This window comes from Betta splendens, chromosome 7 (assembly GCF_900634795.4).
Source record: "Betta splendens chromosome 7, fBetSpl5.4, whole genome shotgun sequence".
In the NCBI taxonomy this organism is placed as follows: domain Eukaryota; kingdom Metazoa; phylum Chordata; class Actinopteri; order Anabantiformes; family Osphronemidae; genus Betta; species Betta splendens.
This window is the reverse complement of record NC_040887.2, coordinates 5,195,267-5,223,156: the sequence shown is the minus strand read 5'-3', so window position 1 is coordinate 5,223,156 and position 27,890 is coordinate 5,195,267. Positions and strand designations below refer to the sequence as shown.

General features: G+C 48.3%; 3 protein-coding genes across 18 annotated transcripts in view; 2 read left to right on the top strand and 1 right to left on the bottom strand.

Annotated features, from left to right (window-relative positions):
* Nucleotides 1-10,174, top strand: part of fignl2 (fidgetin like 2) — a 33,776-nt gene extending 23,602 nt beyond the window's left edge. For 11 of the 12 annotated variants that reach the window (XM_041071568.2, XM_029156689.3, XM_041071567.2 and 8 more), the window contains one exon: nt 5,795-10,174. In XM_041071568.2, the coding sequence (XP_040927502.1) occupies nt 5,795-7,833 (2,039 nt within the window). In that variant the 3' untranslated portion in view covers nt 7,834-10,174. Of the gene's footprint in view, nt 1-633; nt 3,822-5,794 lie in introns of those variants that run through there. The other variant, XM_055510374.1, reaches the window with a different exon arrangement.
* Nucleotides 10,175-13,389: 3,215 nt separating this feature from the next.
* Nucleotides 13,390-23,185, top strand: stat6 (signal transducer and activator of transcription 6, interleukin-4 induced). 5 transcript variants are annotated; one of them, XM_041071573.2, is made up of 21 exons: nt 13,390-13,878; nt 16,159-16,201; nt 16,417-16,562; nt 16,836-16,980; nt 17,471-17,551; nt 17,630-17,789; nt 18,452-18,519; nt 18,751-18,899; nt 19,195-19,308; nt 19,398-19,565; nt 19,721-19,814; nt 19,897-20,019; nt 20,192-20,284; nt 20,374-20,577; nt 20,655-20,749; nt 20,827-20,960; nt 21,034-21,183; nt 21,294-21,357; nt 21,516-21,581; nt 21,685-21,768; nt 21,839-23,185. In XM_041071573.2, the coding sequence occupies exons 2-21, from the start codon at nt 16,166-16,168 to the stop codon at nt 21,912-21,914; spliced, it is 2,250 nt and encodes a 749-aa protein (XP_040927507.1). In that variant the 5' UTR covers nt 13,390-13,878; nt 16,159-16,165; the 3' UTR covers nt 21,915-23,185. The 5 variants fall into 5 exon arrangements, with proteins under 5 accessions (XP_040927507.1, XP_040927508.1, XP_029012595.1 ...); XM_041071574.2 differs by having other exon boundaries at nt 13,391-13,878; nt 21,297-21,357; XM_029156762.2 differs by having other exon boundaries at nt 13,393-13,878; nt 17,627-17,789.
* Nucleotides 23,186-23,326: 141 nt separating this feature from the next.
* mipa (major intrinsic protein of lens fiber a) lies at nt 23,327-26,553 on the bottom strand. The gene is made up of 4 exons (XM_029156765.3): nt 25,863-26,553; nt 25,608-25,772; nt 25,448-25,528; nt 23,327-25,348 (listed from the first exon to the last, which is right to left on the bottom strand). Exons 1-4 carry the CDS (start codon nt 26,220-26,222, stop codon nt 25,163-25,165), a joined length of 792 nt encoding a protein of 263 aa, XP_029012598.1. The 5' UTR covers nt 26,223-26,553; the 3' UTR covers nt 23,327-25,162.
* Nucleotides 26,554-27,890: the final 1,337 nt, after the last annotated feature.

Below are 27,890 nucleotides of genomic sequence, written 5' to 3'. Positions count from 1 at the left end.
AGCAGCAGAATTCAGAGCTTGACAATGAGACACAATGCCTTTCACACCAGCGCAGCTAATTAGTGAATGACCACACTTGAGAAATTACTTACTTTAAATGTTATGCCATTAGGCGTTCGCGGCGCTGTGATCATAAAGTAAACTGCAATAGCGGGAAGTGTGGCTGTCGAATGTATTGAGCGCTCTCTAATTTGTGTGCGTCTCCGCAGAAGACAACAAATCTCTGAGCCGTCCGTGCGCTGAGAAGACAAGCTGGGAGCGCAGAGGGGCCATGGGGATTTGGACTAGAGAGAGGAAATACTCCAGGCTCACTGGGAATGGGGGGAATAAGGGAAGTGGAAAAGCAGAGAAATGAGGCAAAAAGGAGGTTGCGAGGAAAAAGATGTGGGGGGGTGTGAGATGGAGCAGAGATTGGGAAAGTGAGACAGATGGAAGGGATGATTGGTCATCACAGAGCCTTAGGACAGCTGTTCTTTGATATATTAGTGGACACAATGGCCTGCAGCCAGCCTGCAGCCACAGAAAATAGGGACTCTGTTTTTCTTGAAGGGGACGTGGGGGTGTTCGGGCCTGTGCCATTTGTGGACATGTGTTAGCAGGCACGGGGGATGGGGGGGAGTTGTTTCTAAAATTACGAGCATGAAGTGACGCATCCAGCAATTATTCTTGAGGCTTTCTAGTTTTGGAGAGTGCTGAGATAAGGGCAGTAAATTGAGCAGGCTTTTTAAGCATTAGCTATTCTCAACACGTTTGTCAATTAATGGCTGGTTAAGTTCCATCAAGTCGTTTCCCTCCGTCCACAGAATCACAATAATTGGCCTTTGCCTCTACTGTGTTGTTGTGTTACACACATGGGCCGTATAATGGCATTATTTTGTCAAAATACACAGTTTAATGCTGTTGTGCTGCCCTTCCTTTCACATAAAACCATATTATCTGCTCACCCTGACAAAAGCTATCCTGACAGCTGACCCAAAATATTCCAAAGGGCAATGCAGCAAAAAGTCAAAGTGTCAGATTTGGGACGGGGGAGCGCAGATAGTGTGTCCACGGACAGACGAAGGCAGAGTGACACGCAGAGGACGCTCCCCGGTGCCACTGCAGGAGACGGGCCCCGTCCTCCTGGGATTCCGCTGCTCCGGCGTGTTGGAAAAGCGCTGCGTCTGCTCGCGCTCGCGCCGGGCAGCAGGTGTGAAAACTCCCCAGCAGATCTCCCACAGCCCTCTGTTATTACATCTTTTTAAGGCCTTGAAAGAGAGAGCAGATGAGCCAGAGGGAGTGAGAGGCAGCATGGGAGTGTGGGATTGTGTTTCCTTTGATTGATAGCAGCCCTGTGACTAATGCATACATTTATAATAATTTTCGCTGGCAATGCTCAATTATGTGTGCCTGAAAGATTCAGATCCCCTGCGCATTATTATTACTAGGTGGTTTAGGAAGAGTCTTGAGTAATTAGCTTTTTGGCAACACCCCAAACACTGTGAGAAAGGGAAACAATCTACTACTCATGTAATTTTCATTATTTATCATTTCCACATTATTAATATTGGCATCCAAACTATGAAGCAACAAAAGAACAAGCATCTTGAGCAAAATGTGTTAAATAACCCAGAATATGATTTATGTTTTTGCTCTTTTGATTTCGAGTTGAATTCTTTGGGAACTTTCGGCCCCCTGAACTAAGGACCGTGTTCCATCAGTCTTCCCACGTGTGTTTGGTACTTACTTATTGGCTGCTTTTCCACCAATCCCCGGTCCAAACCATCTTAACTGGATTGAGGGGATTGAAGAGGAGACGTCAACTGATGCAGCACCGCATCGCTCTCCCGCTTGGGCCAATAGCTCTTAACCTGAAGGTGATGGTTCCACACACCAGGTGGGATGTAGCTTCAAAATGCTCCTGTAGCAGCATCACATCACCTCCATCACAGGTTCTTCATTCCCGTTTCGTCGACTTGACTCCAGGTTTGATAACAACTGACGGTTCACTGTATGTCGACTACTTCTGTAAGCGTGCAAGACCTGTGTGTTGGTAAAATATCCACCTGCCACGCTGTGAAATGTGGCCTGGCTCTCAGATTGGTGTTTTTATGAGGGTCCAGGTAGAAGTGAGATACTCCTGCTTGATATTAGTGTCATAAATCACACCAAACAGCCGAACAGAGCACGTACAGGGCTTCAGCAGCAAATGACGCCATTTCTCACCGTGCACATTGAACATTTCTTGCTAGTTACTTAAATATTTTCTTAAAATAACCAATATTGTTAGAAGATTCTGACAGAAAGTGTTAATTTCCTTTTGCATATTTATGTCAGGCAAGCAGGGGTTTAATCCAATAACTCATTGATCAGTTTGCGCTTCCTGAATACATAACAACCGACGCGTCAGAGATTCAAGTAGTTTCAGGGTTCATTTTTAGAACCATGTTCTGGCTATGATAACTCTTTCCCACAATATTTAATCGATAGTCACTTGGTCGTCACAGGTGCCGGCAGTTTAAGGCCCAACTTGTTATAGAGGAGCTATATTTCTTATGGGATTTATGGATCCATGTGGCTTTTAGATGACATCGCTCTACCTAATTTGTGCCCGTGCGTTGAAATGTATGATGGAGCGGAGGTGTTGGTAGTTTTCTCCGGGTGGGGGTAGCGATGCACCCTGAATGCAGCCCTGATTGGATTGATTCTCAGCAGTCTTGTTTACAAGCAGTCTCCTCACAATCGGCACAGTTTAATAGCGGAGCGTCCCAGAAGGCTTGTTGTATCCGTGTCCGTTTTGTTCCTTGGGGCAGAGAAGACAAAGGTGCCGGGAGGGGAGAAGGGGAAAGCAACCTCAGGGGAGCTGTGAAATGCTCCTGGAGCTTTCTGCCAAGATAACGTTTCACCTCGCACACCGATACGCCTTTTAGAGGGAACCACAGCACCGCCTCCAGCGCCGGCCAGTGTTTATGGGCCAAAGCCACTCTGGTTTCACAGCACCAACACAGGATTCAGGGAATTGTAGATAGCCTCTCCTTGACACGTAAGTGCTTCAATTTTAATTTTAGGACCCTTTCAAAGTAAAGCTGTCTCCTGCTGAAGGGACTCACTTGCTTCATCATGCACTCCTACAAAAGGCTGCGGCTCACACTGGTCCCTCAATAAATCCCAGGGTGACACAAAAGCTGTCAGTGGACTGCTGCTGAATAGATTAATAAGATTTCCATAATTAGACAGGCCCCTGACAATAGGATCCTTCAGGCTTTGTCTCAGGGCCAACTGGATTGTCCGAGCTGCGCACGTCTGTTGGACGGACGTCCACCACAATGGCCGCACAGACAGTAAAGCAGTCAGCAGAGGAACATCTGTCTCTCCTGGGGCCAAGAACACACACACAAGCAGTGGGAAGTTTCATGTGCATGAGCACAGGGTTCTTATCAACGCCCACACAGCCAAGTAAGACCATAAGGCAGGAGAAGCTCTTTACATATTTATATATGCTTAACCTGTTTGACTATCTGATTTTAGCACAGATCAAGAATAAATTATAAAATAAATTTAGGTGTAAGCAAAAGGCAAAGAGATAAAATCACTCACCTCATAGACGCATATACTGAAATGATTATACGACTGCTATCCTGATTTATTCTTCTAAACTTAGCATCTCAGCCCTGTTCTTTACCCGGCAGTTAATCTACTGGCTCTGATTTAAGCACAAGTGTGGATTGCTCAGTTTATTGTGCCATGCTATCGTTTTTGGAAAACCACAGTCCAGCAGAAGGCAAGATCTAATTACATGGAAGGGGCTAAACTGTACCAGCACCCCGCTGCTTTCATCAGGGGTGAGTGGCAGCATCATTCATCTAACTCACTGTGCACATGCAGAAAGCGAACACAATGCACTTTTTAAAAAAAAATGTTGATTCGAAATTAATTACTCTGGGCTTTCACAACGAATTGGTTCTTCAGGTACGTGCAGCTGCTCATTAGCTTGGCCAGGGGGGTAGTGTGTGTGAAAGAAGCCCATTCTGGATTGGTGCTACTCTGATGATGGAGTGGACAGCAGTTAGCCCGCCTCACTGAGTCCTCTAATGTCTGCTTAGAGAGGACGAAGCGCCTGCTGTCCACTCTCTCCCCTCCCTTCTTCCATTCCTCCCTCTCTGCTGCAGGTTTTATGAGCTCCCCTGGGTTCTCATCCATCTCTGTCACACACAGGCTCCATTATTGGGGCTGCTCGCAAACTTGTGCTGCAGATGGGAAGGGCCTGCAGGACATATAGTTTCTTCAGCCCGGACAAAGACCTTCAAGTCCGGCCACGAAAATACGTGGGCATTTGGGTGCGGACGAGCCAATATCTAGAAACACGACGCGCATGTCGCTGCTTCGGTTGTGGAGAAGGGCTGAGTCCTAAGAAAGTACTTGAACTGGTTTGGCCATTGGGAACACTGAGGCAGTGGATTTAAATATGAAGGACGTGGTAATCCAATGGCCATCTGGTCTGCCGGTCTCATCTGACTGAATAAATAACAGGCGTAATCTGAAAACACACAGGGGGAGGTTTGGAAAGCGGGGAAAGAAAGGGGCCAAAGTTTAGGATTGGAGGCGAGAGAGCGGCAGCAGAATTACAGGCTGTGAAGATTGAGATTTGATTTAAATGGCAATAAGAAGGCCGGCTCCACACACACACACACAGACAGCCATGAATAATGAATCATCAGTGAAGGCAGGGAGGCCTGGAATGATGACTTGGGCCATATTCCTTTTACCTCCTTGTTTGTGGCTTGAGTAGCCTTCACCTCAGGGTGAATCGTGACAGTTCAGTAATGCCAAGCTATGTGTGGAATGTCGAGATGAATTACTACTAATGAATGTCTTTATGAAACAGACAACGCAATCCTACAATAGGTTTATACACTGAAACACTGTGAATATGCAACATATAGAACATATAGACATAAAAACACATATTGGGTTAAACTGAATAGCACAGGCTATATTTTATATCATTATAATATAAATGTCAAACTCATCTAACTGCTCATATTTTAGCATGGACCCCATGTTTGAATTTTTTTCCTTGCTCAGTGTTAAGTCATTTTCAGCCTTTCAGCACATTTATCAACATTTGTTTGAGTTGTTGAACTGTGTCTGCATGTTCCACATTTCAAATGCATTTACGGGGTAATAATGAAAGGCAGGAAATGGAAACAGTGCATGGAGTGTGCTCTGTGCAGAGTGGCCATGATCAGTCAGACCTCGGCAGTGCTGAAGTCAGGTGGAGGACCAGACATTCCACTTTCCCAATGATGCATGGGAGACTGTGCTGGTGAATAGCACACTATGCTACGAATCCAAACTCAGACCCTCGCTGTCTTTCTTGCTTCCTACCTTGTTTGTTTTCTCTCGTGCTTTCGTCGCTGCTTTGTCACTTTCTCCCCTCCACTGTCCACACGGCCACTGCATATCTGCTGTATGGTGGGTGGTAGTCGGGGGTGCAGGGCGGTGAGAGCAGGCATTCAGGGCAACGTGCACGGCGAGATAACAATAGCTCTGGGAGACCTGCAGATGTTAGCAGAACTGGGAGTAGTGGTGGGATCTTATCACCGCAGCAGCACAAACTGAAATTGCAAAACAACACACCCGAACAGCCAATCTGCTGTTTCTTTCTGCAGCTTTTTGCCTTGATTGAATTTTATGTCCCAAGTTGCTGTTGCTTGCTTTTAAATTACCAAGTCAAAGAAAAATAAGAGGTCTTTTTTTAAAACTGTGAAGCTAAAATCACTCTCCCTTCTTTCTGTTTTTTTTTTTTTGTTAGGTTTGTTAAAGATGCACTGGAACCCAGAGCATGCCCAGCCTCTCAGCCAGTGGCCTGAGCAGCACCTGGACGTCTCCTCCACCACCTCCTCTCCGGCTCACAAGTCGGAGTTCTACTCTGGCCGCAGCCGCAGCTCCTACAACTACGCCTGGGCCAATGATGACATCTCTGCCCTGACGGCCTCCAACCTGTTGAAGCGCTACGCTGAGAAGTACGCTGGCGTGCTAGACTCACCCTATGACCGGCCTCCGACTTTAGGAACCTATCCAGAGACGGGGGCCTTCGGGGGCCTTAACGGCCAGAAGGCTGAGTTGGAGGCCTGGCCCTTGACGCACAGCACTGATGCCTCATATTCCCTTGTTGCCCCTGGAGGCCACGATGGCCTCTCAGGTTCCAAGGCTGTACCTACATCTGCAGGTCCTCCGGGCGTTAGCAGTGTGTCTGTAGTGAACAGTAACCTCTCAGATTCTGGTTACAGTGGCAGCAGCTCCTGCAGCGGCTCCGGCGACTACCCCTCAAGCTACAGTGGGGCCTATCTTTCCTCAGGGTACGGTCCACAACCCAGTGCAGCACTTCCCCCTGCCTCGCTCCACACTCTCCAATCCACTCCCCCCTTGGTACCTAGCTATAGCCCAACCACACCTGTCTATAACTACCCCCCCAGCACATACCCTCCCCAGACCAGCCTTGCCCCCAACTACAGCCACCCCTCTGCAACATACCTGCCTTCAGGTCTGCCAGCCCCTACGCCTGTTCCCACGAGACCCACAGTGGTAGGAGGCAGCTACAGTTACCAGAGCACCAACCTTGGGACATCTGAGTCTGGAGGGACATTAAAAAGGAAAGCATTTGAGATGAGTGTTGAAGAGGATGAGGGAGGGGACAGCTCTCGTTACAGGAAATACAGCTATGACCCCTTGAAGGCTGGGGGAAACTCACCCTATGGTGTAAATGACAAAACAGAGTGTCGGGGAAATGGCTTCAGCAGTACAGGCAGCACAGACACAAGCTTTAAGCCCAGTAAGCCCTCCTCCCAGCCCTTGGTTTCTCCCCAGTATGGGGCACCAGGGGAATACAGCCCCCCAGCAGGCATGATGGGGGAGAATGGCGTGGCCGAGCAGGACTTCACGCGACAGCAGCACCGCTCCCAGGCTCACAAACGTCCCCCATTGTGTGGCTCGACAGTTGAGACACTGAAGAGCCCGGATCCCCTTCTGCTGGACCTTGTCAATGGGGAGTTATTGGACTGCAATCCAGCCTTGGGCTGGGGGGAGCTCGTAGGCCTCACCCACGTCAAGGCTGCCCTGGAAGAGGACCTGCTGTGGCCCGTGTTGAGGCCCAGTCAAGTGGTGCGGCCGCCAAGAACCGTCCTGATGTTTGGCCCCCGCGGAGGGGGCAAAATGACGTTGACGCGCTCTTTGGCTTCCCAGATGGGAGCTTCGTTCTACCGGGTGAGTGGAGCCATGCTGGCTTCCAAAGGGAAGGCCGAGGCTGAGCGCATTCTGGGGACTCTGCTGCAGGTGGCAGGGGCACGTCAGCCCTCGGTGATACTGCTGAACCACGTGGAGGCTTTGGAGGAGGAGGGGCTGAGGCAGACCCTCCAGAGCACCCTGGAGAAAGCCCACGCGGGGAGCGCTGGCCTGGTCATCCTTGTATGTGCCACTGGTAGGCCAGATCTACTGCAAGATGCAGTCCACCAAAGTTTTGCCAAGCGGTACCACGTTGGCCTACCGGACGTGGGCATGCGAAGACAGGTGCTGCTGCAAGTCCTGGCGCCCCAGGGCTGCAGCCTGAGTGAGAGGGAGCTGAGCGTGGTGCTGCAGCGCACGGAGGGCTTCTCGGTGTGGGAGCTGCTGCAGCTCGGCCAGCAGGCGCTCTCCTCGGCGACTCCCCCCCCCGGGGCCATTCCTGGCCTCCCCGCGCCCTCCAAACCCCCAGCCTTTACAGACTTTGAGAATGCCTTCTGCAAGGTGCGCCCACACACCGCCACAAAAGAACCGGACACTTGTATAGAGTGGAGCAAGATGTACAGCCACTGAGACGGCAGCCAGGTCCCTGGACTCGGACTGCACTGAGTCTGTCCCTGCTTCCACAAGGCAGACCTTGGGAATGTTGTTGCTTTGTAATTACAGATTATACAGCCAAAAGAGCCAGAGAAGATCAATGATGCGAGCGAGGAGAGCTGACGAAGTTGCATTACTGGCAGAAGCATGCCACTGTGTGCTGTTTTTGTTTTGCTATATCATCAAGATTTAGTTTTTCCCAAAGAAAAGAAAGATGACTAGGCCTTGTTGAGTCTTGGTGTTTGGCCAGAGGGAAAATCAGACAGCTATTTGGATGCTCTCATGGATCCTGATTAGCCTTGGTCCAGGACAAATTCAGTTATTTGTTTGTTGCTAGGTGACGTGGTCCAAGATTATGGATAATCAGGGTTTGTAAAATGCCCCTTTTGACTGCTACTCTCAGGATCCTATTTACCGCAAGACCACTTCCGTGTTACGCTAATGTTGATTTTCCCACTGGATTGTCACTAATCATTGAGCACGAAGGGCCTGGGATCAGCAGCAAACCACAGTCTTTGACCAAAAACATGTCAAACCAAATACATAACCCAGCTTTGAGTTATGCATCTCAAAATCAGAGTATATTCTTGGTATCTTGTCACCAGAACGTGACACAACAGGTCCGACAGATGAGGAATATAATCCTAGGAGTAAATCCAAATATGCAGCTTCATGCAACTCACCGGTTACTATACTCGCTCTCGAATGGTACAAGTCACAGACAGCTTTCCTTGTTATTTGTGCTTTGTTGGCTTCAGTATACATTTGACACAATCTCACATTCCTCCTCGACGGCAGTTTTCCGACACCGCGTACAGAAAAACACTTAACCCGTCTGCACACTCAGCTTCCCCTCCAGCGTCTGCGTTTTTGATTTCACGCGCTCCCTTTTTGCTTTTCTTAGTTTGTAGTCGTGTTTGAAATGCTCAGGAAGAATTTCTTTACCTCAGAAATATGAAATTAAGAATGTATGTAATCTTAGGGTCTTAGCGGTGGAGAGTGGCACGGAGCGAGATGGAGACGCGAGGAGAAACCTGACAGTCTTGTAACACCCGCTTGCAGCTGGGCTTTTACCTCGAAAGAGAAACTTGAATATTCTACAAAGAGTAACATTGAATGTAATTCAGGTATTTCAAAGGATATTTGATGCCATAAATCCATGTATTATTATATATGAAAATATAAGTACATTTTCTTTTCCGTTGTTTTACCCTTTATTTTTATTGTAGTTTATGGTGGAGTGACGACCGTCTTCAACAAATGCTATGTAGAAGCCAGAAAATATTCCTTCTTTTGTTGGACAAACCTTTACGATTTGCTGTTTTCTGCCAGTTTGACTTCTACATCTCCCAGCTATTATTTGAAAATGTAACATCTGAGCACGAAACCCCTTCCAAAAATCCGACAGAGGCTCAGGCGGGAGTTGGTGTGTGTGCAGGTTGTGGATGAAGCCAACGTGTTGACAATCCAGACAGATGGCTCCTTTTCCAGCAGCGCGTCAGCTCTGCTTTAACAAGCTGGAAAAAGCTGCTCACTGGGCCTGGGGTGCAGAGGCTGTTCATATTAGACTGTAGCTGTGGTCCTGGAGAGGTGGACGCAGAATGATGTAATATTTCCCACCACCCTTTCCCACCTCCATCTCCCACTCCCTCCCTCATCATTCTTTTTATCTTTTTTCTCTCTCCCCAGTGCAATCTCATTAGATTGGATTGCCCCCCGGCCACGAGCCCCCGGTGGCCATGTGGCCATGCATCCTCCCCCTGCCCCCCACGCGCTTCTCGTCTTTTATACCGATTTCTCTGGAGTGGAAGTGGTCTGATTGATGTCCAGCAACCCTATATCACAGTGCAGCCTTCCCTCCACCAGCTGGTGGGCTTAGTCGAGCCACAGAGCCAGATCAATCAGAGCGACCCAGAAACTGAAAACACATTTTCAAATGATGGAGCATCCCCTGACTCACTGTTGAGAGCGTGCAGCCACGGCTCGCATGTAACTACGCGTAACGACTTAGAGGTTCAGATACTTAGGTTTGGATTTGTCCCACTGCTTCTGACAGTTTGTCCAACAAAACAAGCTTTGATTTCTCCGTGTTTCCACCCGTTTCCACAGTAACTTTGTTCTCGGTTATCGTACATTTTCTGTAACCATTTCTACCTCATTTTTGCGGCATATTGTACATGAAAGTATTTATTTCATGTCTTTTTTGATGTCTGTTTTAAAAATGAAAATGTTCTTGAACTGTAATGGTCTACCTCAGAAATGACTGTATTTTAAGAGAAGAGTATCACACAATATTAAACAGAATTTGTCAATATTGCACTGGGGTCACTTCTGTCTGTTTTGGTCTGCAGCGTGTGTGTGTGTGTGTGCGTGTGTGTGTGTGTGTGTGTGTGTGTGAGGTACAGTAAACACATACAGAGGATACTGTATCTGCGTCTCCTAGCGCACGGCTTTGCTGCTCGGCATGTTTGTGTGCGTTTTTTTTTCGCGTTGCCACAGAACAGCAACAGAAGCAGTGCGAGCACCCCCGAGGCTTCGGGCCCGGCACCAGAGCACAGAGGTCCTCCATCCCTGTCACTGTCAGTAAACAACAGCTCGTCCCAGTGGCCCACCCTGCGCTATTTCTGGGCTTTCCTGACATCTTTCAAAGACTCAAAACAAACTGGGAGAAGTAAATCTGAGCAACTCCGTGCAGAGAGGAGAAAGTTTACTCGAGGCCTCCGACAGGATCCATTGCTCACCAGTTATGGATAGTGGTGTCAACGCAGAGTTTGAAACCATCTGTGGCTGAATCCCAGTAGAACGGCGGCGCTGGTGCTGTTGGTGACACAGTAATTAATTGTCTAATAATGATGCATAGCTCTCACAGCTCAACCTTGTGTAGGGACTGCCCTTCATCCTCCCATGAAGGGTAATCATTTCTGCAGCTGTTTAAAAATGATGCCTTACGGTTCCAACAGTAACAAACCACAGAACAACACAGCCTTGTACAGGTAGAACCATTAGGAACATAATAAACAGGTCTATTCAGTTTATGATACGAATATTGAATGAGCCATTTGAGTCCTGTTGTAAATGTACCTCCCATCAGTGAAATAGCACAAATAAAGCGTGACCTGCGATTTGTCGGTTTCCTAATCGTCCAAACTGAGTGCTTTAACTTTCTGAGAGTGACTTCCAACACCAGACTGGAGACACTTTGTCCTTTTTGTCCTGATTCCTGTCGTCCAGGAAGTCAATCGTTTTCTTCTTCTTCTCCCCCTGATTGGAGGTAATTGGGCGATCAGAGTTTATAATTGGATAATATAAGATGCTAATGAGCTGCCACTGTCACATCCTCACTGTGACACAGCTTTGATAAAGAGCATATATATATATATATATATCCATATATATATGCTATATATCATTTATATGATGATGATCATTTGTATATATATGTAAATCTTTTTCTTCATTATATACAAACACATTTATTATCATTTGAAGGTTTTGATTAAAGCCTTTGTGCCAGTTCGGTTCGACCAGTGCTTATTTTACTTACAGTATTCTTATTCGTTAGTGTGTTTTGTGCAGTTAAATGTATTTGGTTTAAGCAGCACGTCAATAGAAACTACTTTCCAGTACAATGACTATGTTCAGAACTGCTTTGACAAAAATATGATCATTTATAGAAACAACCTTCATAATAAAAGGTCGCTGCCTCGTTTCCCGTACACAGTCGTCCTCTTTACCTTTGCTGCTGGTTCTCCATTGTCCAGGCCTTGATACTGACAAGGTTGACATCAGAGGAGAGCTCTGACACTGTGTGAGTTAGGACTGCCAGCTGTTAGCAATCAAGTCTATTTTGAAGTCAGGGACACATGGACCCCTAGGGCTAAAGCAGCAACCAGCCCAGCCCCTCATCTCCTCACCCCAGCCTAAAACCTCCGAGCCCCCTGGTCTCAAAGATAGCCAACACAGCTGTATTGGTTCCAGATGTGCTAAGCCTGCAGTAAGGGCCCTTCACCTAAGAGGACCTCAAACCAAGGGCCGACCTGCACCGTCAGTGATATTAAACAACAACAAGCACCAGGCTCATTTATATTGTAACAATCTGACATGCAAAGTTCTAAACAGTCATTGCTTCTGCTTTTGAGTGATTTTAAGCGACGTTTCTCTCCCTGGCAGGAGAGGAACTGCGTATTGCGATAGAGAGAGGCCTGCCACTGCAGACTGCTTTTAGATGATGAGATCAATGGTGTTTAACATCAGATATTGGCAGCCTCCTCCTTGGAAGGTGTAGCTGTCATGAGGAACACTGGCCCGAATACTAATGTGTCTATAAGGTAACGGGCACCATCAGTCTCACAACAAGCACTTTGCAGAACCAACAAAATAAATGATAATTACTGATTTATGGATTTAGCAGTTTCATGCAGTAATAACGAACAAATATTAAACGTAGACCAAGGAAAAGAAACGTTTGACGTTCTTTTTGAGGGAACCATCAAATCTTTGCTGCTGCGTTGTTTCTGTGTTGGAGAGTTCAATCAGAACTCTCAGGAAATTGGACCTGACAGGTGGAATGTCCTGGTGAAACGTCTTAGCTCGCCCTCTCTCACATGACCGGAGTGTGACCACTGAATCCGAATCAATCAATGATAAACAAGAACACGGGGATATAAACAGGGGGCTGATCAATAATGCAGAGACGAGGCGTTGGGCACAGCCTCGCGTTAATTGAAGCGGATCAAAGGGGTGACGTGAAGTTTGGAGGCTCTTCACGCGTTGACGGCCCCTAAGTTTAACCACGCTCCCTGAGCGGAAACCGGCTCCGTGCTGGTCTGTGCCGCCCTCGCGTGGCCGATCCAAGAACTGCACAACTAAGTTCCCATATAAAACAACATACAACAAAGGCGCAGATACAATTACGCATCTTTAATTTTTTTTAAACTTCAAATCTTGATTTAAGGCTGCTGATGAGGGAACGAGTGGATTCACACAGTTGATATCAGATCAAAGTGATGGAAGGAACACTGGATAAAATACAATGCGCGTTGAAGAGTGCGGCCCGTGTTGCTGCGTTCGACTGAACCAAAGTTCACTTTGTGACGTTCTCCTGGAGCCAAACGGTCTCCACTGCGCGGCTTGTTGTGTGAAGGCGTGGCAGCAGGAGCCGCAGATAAACTGCAGCCTGCAGAATATAAACTCAAATAACCTCGTCGTTAGATTAGAGCCGCGTGGAAACCGCGCATCGGGGGCCGCGGGAGTGAAAGCCGGGCTGCGGAACTCGGTCCACTGGGCCCGATGCGAGCCGTTGGGAAGACGCTGCCATCTGCAGATACGGTATCATGTGTCTCAGTAGACAGCTTACTGGAAATGTGCAGCATCTGGCGAAATGACTCAACATTACTCCGCCTACGCCTCCTTCTGTGGAAGTGCACCAAGCCCACTGGCCCTTGTAGTTTCTGTTTCACAGCTTCCAGATAAACGCGTCAAGACCCGTTCGTTACTTCTAGTGTTGCCGTTTCCGTGCGAACACGCGACACAATGCAGATGTGTACCGTGGCCATAAAGCAGCAACAATGTACGTGTCATGACAAGAAGTCAAGAAAAGCGCACGTTGGCAAAATAACCCGTGGCGCGGTGCCATAACCCCCCCCCGTCGTGACCAAATAGCGCAAATAGCGCAGCAGCAACTCGACTTGCGCCAGGACGACTCCGAGTGCGCTGGTCATGTGCGGTCTTGAACGCGAGGGCAGGAAATACGGCGCGTCTGCCTGCGCGCGATGCGCAACAGGGAAGTGAGGCGAAGCCACTCTGTGCACAGTTAAAAGTCGCCCGTGGGCTCGGCGCTCAACGCTCAGCAGCCGTCGGTTCCAAAGCAGCTCTCGGCTTTTGGGGGACCGGGCCGGCGTTGAACCGAGTCATGGAGTGAAGGGCGATGTTCTGGCGGATATTCGGGCTGGCGGAGTACGTGAGAGACAGAAGAGGAGGAAGAGGCGACGGAGCGTTTGTCAAATATATTTTGAACTGAAGGTAAGACTGCACGTCTTTCGTGCTGTTTGGGGCGTTTCTCCGTTAATTCCCGGGGCCCTCGGTTGATGAGGCCTCGGTGGGCGATGAACGCCCGCGTCTTTATTCATGTTTTGGTTATGAAACAGGCGCTCGCGGCGCGTGCGTCGGCCTCAAACACAACTTCACGTCCTCGCTTGTTTGTCACAACATTCCAGCGGTTGTGTTACTTTTTTCTCTCTCATCGACCAAAAGACGCGCCGCTCGAACGTTAAGTTGGTGCCATATTTCGTAAAACATGGTGTTATATAATTATATCACGTATACACGTTTGAGCAGCCGCGTCCCTCCCTTCGTGCTCCCACACATATATAAACAAACTTTGAAGAACCTGTTGATGTTCATGCGCCACAAATTGTACAGTTGGTGGCATTTTACGTGCGATACACGTTTTAAACAACACAACAACGGGCGGCTACACTGTACGCGCCGGAGACGTGCGCGAAGGGGAAACTGTGTGTGGATGCGCGTGTGCAACGGGGATGTTCTGCTTCCTGCTCGCACGCGACGTTCACTCCTGGAGGGACCGTGCGTCTCCACTGAGCTGGTCTGCGTGCGTGACCGTGGACCGCTTCACGCACGGTGCACGCGACTGCGACCAGCAGCGGCAGGAGTCCGTGGAGCTTGTCTCACTGTGGGGTTGGCGGGTGGATTCCCATCTGCCTGGCAAAACATCTGGATATTTATACTGTACTCCTGCAGTGGTTATACTAAAACTCCCACATTGCATCAGTGGATTGAGTGGATTTTCCAAGAGCGAGCGTTTAAAAATGCTGCACAGACGAGGATTCTAAATAAATCCACGCTCCCTTAAGACCTGACTAGCGGCGACTGCTCCTTCTCTCTCTTTCTTTCTCAGGCAGTTTGCCATTTTAGTTGAACAGGGAATTCCACGAAGGCAGGCAGGAAATATGATCAGCGTGTCGATGGTGAGGCCTCACGCAGCTTAAACCCTAAGAGTTGGATGCTGACGTTAAATATTTGTCTTTTAAATGGCAAAAATGAGTCGATGTTCATATTTTCTCTGGCAGTCTTGTCTAACAAGATAACAATAATATTGCGTAACAATATTGCAGTACTGTATGCACAGTGAGTGGTAGAGATGTTTCTTTTTGAGTTGGTTGTTTTGGACTTTTAATTAAGGAAATAGTTGGTCAAGTTGGAAAATTGCCAGTCAAGGCAGGCGTTTTCTTATTATGTGTAGTCATGAAGACAAAAGTAGGAAGTAAGGTAAAAGTGAAGTGATTAAAGGGCTTTGTTTTCATTGATAAAGGTTACAGATTAAAACAATACTCATACGCAAGTTGCGTTATGAGCCTGTGTAAACAATCACACTCTCTCACACAGCAGCTATTAAATTCCCTTGCACTGATTTCTGAGAATGCCAGTGGTTAGTATTAGTATTAGTTAGTACTAGTATTTGAATCTTGGTCTTATTAAGTCAGTACCAGGAGTCTCGGATTCTGTGAACAATGTGAGCCTTACGTCGTCATCATTATCATCGTCATCATCGTCATCGTCATACACATGGCATGATGGGAGTCTGTGTACGTTTGTACGTTAACCCTCACGTTCGTCCTCAAACATGAGGCCACAGGAAGGTTCAGTACGAGACGCAGCACCTAAGGCGTTAGCTTCCAGCAGAGGATTCCGGCCTGTCAATCAAACCTAACTGCCAAGGTGACCCACACACACAAACCACAGGAATCCTGGAGCTCCGGAGGTCTATTTACAAAGGAAAACCACAATCACAGCAAGAAATATGGTACAACGAGGAAGCAACACAGTTATTGCTGCTGCGGTGCTTCTACTTTGATTCTTAGTTAACTTTTAATAATTTTAATTACAATAACTGATCATGTTAAGCATGTTTTTCTTTATTGACAAAACAGTTTGCTGCTTGGCCGCGTTTTTGTAGCTTGGCTGATCGTTGTTGTTCCCGTTCCCGATTTTTCACTTGCTTTTCACACCAGAATTCAGATTCAGTCGGGCCTTTTAGGAGCCTGGAAAAGAGATCGCTCAGCGCTGGAAAACAATTTATAGGGAAAGTAAACGCACTTGGCAACGATGGTGCGGCTGGTTTGTGTTCCAGGAACTCCAGATGTGTGCCAGCTGACTCAAAGGATGTGAATCATTCCAGTGAATGATTATTATTAAAGAGTCTGTTGGTTGGTTTTATAAAATAAAACTGAAAATAATTAGGATCCTCTCAATGAAAATGACTAATAAACTGTTTCCTGGCAGCTAAGACATGAATGTGAGGCTTCCCAGTACAACGTCACAACAGGTGTGAACTTCACTTTTGTACTTTACACACGATGTAATTGTTTTGTAATTAGCTTCAATCAGGAACAAACAGGAAACTGGAATAAATCTGATGTGGAGAGAAGACCAGCGGCCATGACGCACAACTGTCTCGCTCTTTGCCTGAATGCGTGATAAGTCTCTTTGTAGTGAAACTGGGCCATCGCGAGTGACCTGTTGCTGTGTGTGACTTTTCAGCCCAGCGTGATCATGGCCCAGTGGACACGTATGAGCCAGATTATCCCGGTTCTGTCCTATGACACGATCAACAGCCTCTACCCCGTGTCCACCTTCCCCATCGAAGCCAGACATTATTTATCCGAATGGATCGAGAGCCAGCGATGGTAGGACACACGCACACACGCACACACACGCACACACACGCACACACACACACACACACGCACACACACGCACACACACGCACACACAAACGCACACACACACGCACACACACACGCACACACACACGCACACACAAACACACACACACACACGCACACACACACACACACACACACACACACACACGCACACACACACGCAGACACACAAACACACACGCACACACGCACACACACACACTGGACTGTACTGAGGTGCGTTTGGACCTTCAGGGACGACTTCACGCTGGAAAAGATGGAGCAGGAGGGCCAGGCCGGGTTTCTGCTGGACCAGACCATCAGCCTGCTGCAGCATGTGGCTCTGCAGAGCGCCAACGTAGTGGACAGGATGAAGCTGATGCAGATCAGCAGGAACATGGTACGTGGAGCGGAGCCACTCCAGCAGCATCAGTAGTAAGAAGAATTAAAAAAGCAGAGACATTAGACTTTAGACAAAGTTAAAAATTAACACTAAATAAGACTAAGAAGATCAAGCGTTTTATATAAATATATTAAAAAAATCCATCAAATATCTGGAATTCTTTCTTGCATTCATTTCTAAATAACATCAAATTCCAGGTATTAGGAACTAGGAATATATGATGCTTCAAGTTTTCTATAAGCGTCAGGTTTCTTCCAACGTAAAATGTTTGAGTGACGGAAAACGGATTGTGTTGAAATACAGTTATAGCAGTCGTGTGGGATGTTTGTGGGGCGTCACGCACTCAGACTGAACAAGACCAGGGTGTTGAACACTAAAGGAATTACCAATGCGTCACACTCGTCGGCTGGGGCTTATTTGCATGCGTCGTGTACAGCATCGGACGAATGAACCTGTTCTGTGCATCTGCTCTGACGTGTGCTTCCAGACGTCGCTGAAGCACAGCCCGCTGCGGTTTGCAGTGATGATCAGGGACATCCTGCGGAAGGAGCGCGTCCTCATGTCTTCGGTAACGCCTCTCGCCACGCGCACGGTCCGCGAGGCCTCGGGCCACTTGTAACCGCCTGGTTGTGTCCCGCTGCAGCAGCCCACGCCTGCGTTCCAGGCCCCTCCCAATCAGCTGCCCATGGTGCAGGACCTGGAGGACCTGTCTGCCAAAGTGGCCAAGGTCCAGGAAATCCGACAGCAGACTCACCAGGTGCAGGAGGAGCTGAACTGGCAGTACGACAAAGTGGAGAACCCGCACGGTGAGAGGCCTCGCTTCACCCTAACGCACTCCCTTTTTCAGGAGAAGCGCTAGAGAAGGATTTTGAATTCATTTGCTGATTCACATCTTTGTCAGTTCAGCTTTCTGAACTCTTTTAAAATCAGTTGCTTGTTTTTTATGTTATAATGTGATAATATTGTAACACTGAGAAACAGAATTTCACGTCGCCAACTTGGGACTGATTGATTTAGAGGCGCTTTGGGAAATTGCAGTGTTTCGTCTCATCATGCCATTGGTGAAATCTGACTTTGGATGTGATCGACTACAACTCATGGATGAATAATTTGGACAAATGATGAGCGCATGTTTGGCTGCGGCCTCAATGCAGGCTTTGTTTGATGCTTTGACTTCTACACACTTGCGCGTTGAGCTGTAGATTTAGTATCTGCTTTGTGTTTTTCTGCTCATGTCTGACATGCTGTCAAACCAGTTTTAGATCAAGCTGTAGCAACAACGTTTCCATTCACCGATTGCTTAGAATTGTTAATGGAACCATTAAAATGTCATAATTATTCTTAATGTTTTTAATTTATTTTAAATTGTATTTATTTTTATTATTTGCAGTAGACATTTGAAATAATTGTTTTGTGCTTGTTACAGTGCTTTGGACTCAACATATTTTCTGTTATTCTAAATAACTAGAGCCCAAAACGGCAGAAATGAAGAGCCAGATCCAGAAGCTGGAGTTCATCGTAGAATCAGCAGCCAGAGTAAGAGTGACACCAACTCCACTGCTGCTTTAAAAGCAGTTAGTGTTTTATATAAAGTATATTTCTGAAGAAATTGATAAATCACTGTGAATTGTTTTTAGTAAATGTAAAAGAATAAACAAGAATATGCTGATAGTTATATCACATTCTAACAGTGTCTGAATAATCAATTGCTATAAAAGCCTTTTACAGCTTTACCCAAAATGAGAAAAACGATGGTTGTTGCCGTAGGAACGTGTCGCGCTGCTGAAGACGTGCGTGGACTGTCTGGACCGGTGTCAGAACCAGCTGATCACGCGGCTGAAGGACTGGAGGCTGGAGCAGTACAAGGCCTCCATCGGCTGCCCCTTCGACGACAACCTCAACACGCTGCAGTCCGGGTGCGTAACGATTGTGCTCAGGTGAATGACGGGCTGTGGACGCGAGGCCGATGGTGCAGAGCAGGAAGCGCCAGGAATAGCAGGATATTAATCACACCTTCAAAGTAAAAGCACTGAGCGTTGGTAGTTTGGTAGAACTCAGGATTCTGTGTGTGTGCAGTCTCACCTCTCTCACGCCTGGCATCTTTTCCTGTTTACTTCTCTGTAGAGAAGGATCTAAAGCCGTTCAGCTTGTCGCTGCACGCGCCAGGTATTTTTGCGGCTGCTCTCATTTTCTTTTATGCCTTCTCTTCAGGTGTGAGCAGCTGCTCGAGTACAACGGGAGGCTGAGGCAGGAGCTGATGCTGACGGGAGACCTGGGCCCGGAGCACGAGAGACTGGAGCAACTGCTGCACATTCTGGTCCAAAGGTAAAGAGAGATTTTGTTCATTATCGCTATATTCATTTTTAATTGGAGGACTGTGGGAGAGGAAAACATGCCGCACGTCTCTCTCTCAGCTCGCTCGTGGTGGATAAGCAGCCGCCTCAAGTCATCAAGACTCAGTCCAAGTTCTCCAGTACTGTGCGGTACCTGCTGGGGCAGAAGGTCGTCCCCGGGAAGCCTGTGGTGCTGAAGGCGCAAATCATTAACGAACTGCAGGCCAGGAACCTGGATAGTGTACCCGGGTAAGTCACGATGCTAACACAATGCTAATAATGTGTAAGAATGTTGACGTCCAGAAACCAGTGCTTTTACTATTCATTCATTAAACTTGAGGATCTTTGTAATGAGGGGATTTTGATCAAATGCATGGAATTGCATTGAAGTGCTGTTCTCTCAGCTGCAGTGACAACGTTGGGGAGCTGATCAACAACAACGCCATCCTCGAACACAACTCGGCCACCAAGAGCACGTTGGCCACCTTCAGGAACATGGTACCGCTCGTCCTCATCAGCCACCGCTCCACTTGGTTCACGCAGCGACCTGTCGTGATTAAAAAAAATCTGTTTTCCACAGTCCATCAGGAGGATCAAGAGGGCCGACAGGAAGGGGTCCGAGTCGGTCACGGAGGAGAAGTTCGCCATTCTGTTCACCACCGAGATCAACATCACGGGCTGCAGCTCTCCGTACAAGATACAGGTCTGATCTTGTTACGGGGATGTTTTCTTTTCCTGCGTTGCCTCCAAACCACATCCTTCATCGGCTCACATGCTTTGTTTGAGTGCTACAGTGGTCAAACAACAGCTGGAGCTGATGCCATTCGCACCGCGTTATAAAAAATGCATGTCCACTATTATGTCATTCATTTCAGATGATCTCACTGCCGGTGGTGGTCATAGTTCACGGGAGCCAAGACATCAACGCTCTGGCCACCATCATATGGGACTGCGCCTTTTCTGAGCGGGTTAGTGGCCCGCTCAGAAAATCCTTCACCTCTCTTATTTAAAGTGCTGCATCATTGTGTGTAACTACACAATGTTGTCACTCCACCAGGACCGAGTGCCGTTCGTGGTGCCGGAGCGCGTCCCGTGGGCGCTGATGTGCAGCACCCTCAACAGTAAGTTCTCCTCCGAGGTGCAGACGGACCACAGTCTGGACCAGTACAACCAGCTGTTTTTGGCCCAGAAGATCTTTGACAAGCCCGACTTCATAGACGACTTCAGCAAGATGATGGTCTCCTGGACCCAGTTTAATAAGGTGCCTGCAGGAGCCCGGTAAGTGTTGCCTCGCGCAGGGAGACACAAAGAGGCCTGAACGCTTTCTCGCCCCTGCAGGACCCGTTGCCCGGGCGACAGTTTACCTTCTGGATGTGGTTTGAGGGCGCGATGGAGCTGACGAAGAAGCACCTGAGAACCTACTGGAGCTCAGGGTGAGCGGACTCCCCCCAACGCTGACAGCGTGCTCTGCTCCGTGACATTCACAACACTTATGTTTCTTGTGAACTAGGGTCATATTTGGGTTCATTGGGAAGCAGCATCTACACCTGATTCTCAAAGACAGGCCCAATGGGACGTTCTTGCTCCGATTCAGTGACTCTGAGATTGGAGGAATCACCATCGCTTACGTGTCTGCCACCGAGAGTGAGGCTCGTTCCTTCATTTTCCAGGATTCTGTTTCTTTTGCTCTCTCACATCAGGCATGTGTTTCTCCTAGATGGGGGTCAGATCATCCAGAACATCCAGCCCTTCACCAAAAGAGACCTAGAGATCCGTAGCCTTGGCGACCGCATCCGCGACATCAACCACATAACTTACCTGTATCCAGAATTCCCCAAGGATGATGTTTTCAAGCAATTCTACACAGGTTAACAACCTCACTGGGGCCAGTGTATCGCCTTTGAGCAGTTTCAGTGATTGCTGTGGGTTTCTCTGAATAATTTTTGTTTGGTGGTTTGTTGCATGTCAAAAAAAAAGCAGAGCATCAACCGCTGCCTCCTGGCGGTTACATCCCGGCGACGCTGCATACGATAGTTGGCACGTAAGGAGTCCTTTACAGGTGCACGTTAGAAAGCGAAGCAGGACTTCACAACTGAACTGTGTGTGTGTGTGTGTGTGTGTGTGTGTGTGTGTGTGTGTGTGTGTGTGTGTGTGTGTGTGTGTGTGTGTGTGTGTGTGTGTGTGTGTGTGTGTGTGCAGGGACCCTGGCTCAGACACCCCCAACGCCTGTCCTCCTGCTATGACACCCATGGCGGTGAACCCCGTGTGAGTGCGACACAAATGATCAGAAATCATTTCTCCACTGCAGCAGTGATGATGACGCCACAGAAATAAATGTGCTGAAACGCGCTGTTTTGGGGTCTTTCAGGCAAACGTTGCAGCCGTTCAGCCCACAAGAGTCCATCGCTCCTCAGGACATGGACACCGGACCTGACGTCTTCCGTCCTGTTATGTGAGTTTCCAGGATCATGGCTGTTTCTGGCTGCGTTGACGTGTTACTAAGTGTCTGTGCTTTCTTTTAGACCTGCAGACCTGGATCTAGACAGCATCCTGGAAACCCTGAATGCCGGTGAAAACTGTTTGGACACTAAACAGTGACCGGAGTCGCGCTCACCGCTTTCACCTTCATCCAAGAATGACTTTGATTATATTTGCAGACGTTTGCCTTTCATCGTCCACCTGCAGCTTCACCTAGTTTTGATTTCAGAGAGACCCATAGTGTTGAGCTTGTCATGGGAAATCATTGAATTAATGAAATACAATAGAAGTGGAAACTCCTGAATAGTGTAATAAATAGTTCACATGGTAAATGCTTCTTGGTCACTTTATCAGCCACACAATAGCTGGAATGTATTATAATAAGAAGCTTTTTTAATTCAGATTGACCAAACAGAAGCCTCCACTACCCATAGAGCCCTAGTAATAATAGTAAGATGTCTTTCCATCACTCTTCGCTGTAAAACTGTACAACGCTGATGGACAACAGGATTAGTGATGGTGATGGCTGCACATCTTTCCTATTGTGTTTATTCTTGTACTTTTTGTCACATACGTAGTTTAAAGCTTTTTCTGGTTGATGCCAGTCGATATTTGTTGGCCTCAATAGTAACAACACGGCCTCAAGTGACAATTTTCTCAAATTCAAGCTCTGTATAAACGGAGACGTTGCTTAAAAATTTTCCAAAGACATTCCCCAGTTTTCCCTTCGGCTCAGAGCAGCAGGACATTATGGCATCAACCTACGCTGTAAGTTTGTGTTTACTCAGGTCTTAAAACGTTTCCGGCTGTCTGTATTTACTATAAATACCTGCCCCATAAATAGTGTGTTCACCATTTTGTAGTAGTGTGTAATGTACAGCCCCGCTCACTTTATAGTGCACTCCCCAGTGCAACAGAATCTATGAACTATGGGAAAAATTGTTTGCTTTGATCTCTGTCGTCATAAAATCACGATGACAATGATCCATCCAGTATGGATATGAATTATTTGCTATTAGATTTAACTGAAATATGCTGTTTTCCCATTGTTAGGAGTCTCACATATTCATTGTTTTATTTTATCTATTAGATTAGCAACAAGTATAAAGGTAATGAAGTAATTAGCTTTCCTGTTTTCAGCAGCTTTTGTTAACGTCACAGTATGTCACCGCCTGCATCTTGTCTTCTGAATGGCTTTTGAGTAGCACTACCCTCATAACTGTTAATGTGAATGTAAAAATATAATAGTGCTGGATGTACCGTATCATGTGAATGTTTTCTTTTGATGATAAGCTTGGATATCTAGTGCATCTGACTTTGGGGGTAAACTGTTCAGGGCTGCTAGAAAAAAGTATAATCATTCCCAGTTAAAGTATTGACTTTGTATACTACGTAGCAGCGTGTGTCTTCCTTGATTCAACCTCCCCTGATATCGAAAACTGTCTGGAACAGAGATCAGCCACTGATCAGAGATCAGTTATGTGTTGGCAACTACTACCATCCAAGATTTCCTTCTAGTGGAAATGTGGGTCTCGCTTTTACAAAATGATTTATTGAAGTTCAGTATTTCTCTTCAGTGGCTCTAAAAGAAAATAGACAAAAACGGTTGAAAACATCATTTTTGGTTTTTTTTTGACATACAAAAATAATAAGTCGTGGGCAATGTAGGAAGCGCCTGGTGCCATAACATAATCAGCTTCACTTCCATCAGCCATCAGCCAAAGAGGAGACATTGCATAGCTAGCATATTATATTTCCTATCCATCCAGTTTCACTGTTTTAAAAAAAGAAAACTTTACACTGTACATCTCAAAGCTTTTCCATTAGAACACATGCTAAGTTGTAAATGCTACTCAACCACAGCCAGGGAAATCACACGGGGGGGGGGTCTATGTAGTGAATGCAGAAAGAGAATCGGATTCCATGTGTGGATCAGTGCTCTGGTGAAAATGATTTCAGTGCCCCGTCCCCTCCATCCCAGCAGCTTTAGATGTCCCCTCATCAGAGCAGAACAAGATGGCCGCCTCATAAACAAAGGGGAGAGGTAGGGTGAAAGAAGGAGGGATGGAAGAGAGCGGGGGCTTCAGGCCAAACACAGAGCTTCTACTGCAAAGTTCATTCTCTCTCATGTAGACTGTATGAAAAAAATAAAGGTGAACGTGGGTCACCCTGTACAAACACACTAAAAAGAAAATTTCAGTCGCCTTCTCTCGCCTCTCATCAAGTAGAGTCCGGTGGGAATCCTCCGAAAGAGCCACCGAGCTCGGCGCAGGAAGGAGAAGGCGCCAAGCGTGTGCCGAACACCAGAAAGAAGCCACCACAACTCATGCACTCATGATGACGCGGCTCAAACGACGGCAGAAAAGGCCGCTGCGTCGCTGACGGCTTCCCGGGTACTTGCTCTCCTGGGTTTATTTTTTTTTCATGGCTCACATGCAAAAGTAAAAGCAAACCAACTATCGCACACCTGTACATGAAACTTCGATAAGCCCTGCTCCAAAAAGCTTAGAAAGCCAGAAAGTCATTCAAATCCTAAACCAACAGAAATTTTAACTTGAAGACAGCATCTGTGTGCTTCACGGCTGTAAATGAGACACAAAGTCTAAAGTGAATCAATTTGACTTAAATTATTTATAGAATCCCTCGGGCTTAAATTGAAAATGTCTTTGAGGCCGCGTCACAGGCAGCATCTGTCCCTAAAACACAAGCTTGCATGGGAAAAGAAGTTATGATACAGGAAAAGGACTGTGGCAAAACTATCACAAGCACACAAGCATACACATGCACATTCACGCACGCTCGCACTCCGTCCCTCTGCCACGCACACACCAAAAACAAAAGGCAAATGAATACCAGTACACACATGTAATTTACCCAAAGTTCATGAAACGGAACAAAAAGAAGAGGGCGTGGTCACACCGGATCAAATGGGAACGCATGCAGAAGTAAGTCCACTGCTCTACTGTAGCTTCACTCCTAGCAGACTACGAAAGAGGGAGAAAACAGGAAGAGGGGGGAGGAAACAGAGAGAGGCCCTGTCCTGAGCAGTGATGGCCGCCGGGTCTGACCCCCTTCTTGTGACCCTCCATCTTGTCCGCGGGGGGAAGGCAGAGGAGGAGGAGGATGGGTGGGGAAGGGGCTGGAGGAGCTGTTCAGGGCTGGGGAAGCCCCTCGCTGTAATTCACCAGGTCCAGTTTCAGATGCGCATTAAGGATCTCGGGGTCTGCGCTACTACGTGAGGAGGCGAGGCGGCGGTATGTGGGCGTGAGTGTCGACTGGGCTGACGATGGACCCGGGGCCGGGAGCGTGAGGGCGAGGCGTGACGGGCGAGGGGCGGCGGCCGGGGGAGCCCATCTGCCGCTCCAGGCTTATAGGGCCTGCGTCTTGAGCTCGATGGGCTCGCCCCTGATCTCCTGCTGGCCCTCGGCCTCCGGGGGCCGGGTGCCCTTCAGCATGGCGAGCCGCTCGGAGAGGCCGCGCACGCGGGGGAACAGCATGAAGTCGTACAGCAGAGCCCCTATGGCGCCGCCGATCATGGGTCCCACCCAGTACACCTGTGGTTTCACAAATCAGACACAGAGCAGGGGGCGTTGGGCGAAGCTGGAGAGGTCGCGCGGAAGCGGAAAGCTCGGTAAAAAACGAATGGATCTTACCCAGTGGTTGACAAAATTCCTAACCAGGACAGCTGGGGCAAAAGATCTGGCCGGGTTCATCCCCGCTCCAGTGTAGTACATCTGTTCAACAAAGAGAAGCTTTATGTGATACAGCACCATGAGCCCCACTGGTTACACCTGCACCGGTGCCAACGCTTACTCCAAGGAGGTGCCCCATGAGCACGGAGAAGCCGATGGCCAGGGCGGCGGAGCCCAGGCGGCCGTTGCGCCGCTCGTCGGTCACAGCGAAGATGCAAACGACGAGCTGCAGGGTGAGGAAGATCTCGATGGTGGTGGCCATGCCGAGGCTGATGCCCGGCTGCAGCTGAGGGAGGCAGATAGAGATCCGTCGTCAGGGTGTGTCGATTGGTAGGACTTAAGGTAACGGAGGAGGAGCCTTTGTGGTTGGCCTTACCGTGTTCAGAGCCAGGTTTCCCCTCATGTTGCCGGGCGTGACCCCGTAGAGCACGGCAGCGCCGGCCAGCGCCCCCAGACACTGGGCCACGATGTAGAAGACGGCGCGGAACAGGGACATCTGGGAGCCGATCAGGTACGCGAAGGTGACGGCCGGGTTGATGTGGCCCCCGCTGATGTGGCCGATGGACTGGATGAGGGTGGCGGCGGCCAGCCCGAAGCAGAAGGCGACCTGGAGGACATTGTGGGGCCCGGTGGTCCAGCGGAGGGCTGCCCCCAGCCCAAAGAACACGAAGAACATGGTGCCGTAGAACTCGGCGAACACCGCTCGCCAGAAGGACATGGACCTGAACTCCCACATGGTGTCAAAGGGTCAAACAGCAACCTCTAAGCGATGGAGGGGTGAAAAGTCAACGGGCCGATCTACTGGGAGTAGATGCTGCTCCTCCACTACGATAGAACACACACACACAAAGCAAAGCAAAGGTTTCCCTCCAGCAGAACCTGCCCCTAAAGCTAACCGCAACCACGCGCAGGCCGCTCAGCAGGTAACGCTCATGCAGCTGTGGATGATCTGCTTCCTGTCTCTGTGCATCTACGCGCCAGCCCCGCCGGTGGTCAGCAGGAGAACATGGATGGACAGACGTTGAGCATGTCCTGCAGACATTCAGCTTCTTTACCAGGCCAGGGGGAGCTCGCAGGCGTTTTTATAACACGCCGGCGCCGCCGCGGTCCCGGCGGGCGGAGGGGAGGGGCCGCGGCACAATGCTGCGAATCAAAACAAAATCCGTTAACCCCTCTCCTGCCTTGACCGCTCAGCCTCAATCTGGACTGTGCTCAGTTCGTTAGCAGCAGAAGTGGGAGGTGAAAAGGAACGTGGCCGGTGTAGAATTCACTTTTTGCCACTTCTACACCAGGTTTTGGATTTTTTCAGGATTTCTTGGGTAGTTGGAGGAGGTGGGGAGCTACCACCTGAATACTGGGGCTTAAAGAAAGTAGTGGTTCTACTAGAAACGGCACTTCTTTGTTTGACCTTTGAACCTGAAAACAGGAAGCAGTTGGCGGCAGGTGGTGCCCGCCAGTTTGCAGAAGTGATGCTCAACAGGGAATTGATGGAATGAAAATCTTTCAGTGTCAACATTACACTCGCATTGTCTCCCCTGTCATGTACGATCAACAGTTCACATTCACGCTGATGAACGCCAGAGCAATTTCTCAATTCCTCCATTGGTGCTCTGGATCGGCCCCAATGAGGTTAGTGGCAGCAGAAGTGATTAGGCAGAGCTTTGCATTGTGAGCGCTGCGTGTGTTTGGAGGCTCAGGTCAGATAAAGCACTGGAAAATCCACGGCTGGAGAGGAGCGAGGGCCAGCAGGGCCGGGCATTGAGCTTCTGCACTGGGGCATCATGCTGACCAGCGCAGCCAGGGGGATGGCTGCAGCCCTCTGAAAGGATTCTGCTGAGCCCACAGCGCTTCTGCTTTCATGCATGGACACAAAACGCTGGCAGTAACAGTTTCTGCTGCTTTCTATGATCTGTTTATCTTGCCATCACTGTTGGATCGGAGTCCCCTTGTCCACAGGCCAGCGTGGCTTTGGGTACTGTATATTATTACCCCTGTTCTGTAGAGACTCCAGAAGGTTTTAGGTTGTCTGCTTTTTAAATATTTTACAAATTATGTGTGAATCTCATGGTCTTAATACATTTGACATTTTAAAGTTGTGTTCAGTTTAAATGCAGAGAAAACTACTGTAAGTTGTTCTGACCCTGATAACTTATTACTTGGCCAGTTGTTGGATCTCCATTGTGGTGAGCATTACGTCCTCCTCCTGACTCCCTCCAGCAGTGATAAGCCGTCTTTTGTGGCTTTAAGCCCACAGTTTAGTTTGCCAGGAGAGGCAGCTGAAAAGGTGCTTCGGTTGTACTTTCCTGTTCCCTGGGTCCAGACTGCTGACACATACGCGACCCGGAGCCCGACACGTCTCAGTGGACGGCAATCACTGCCTGCACTCGCCACACTGAGGTGAAAA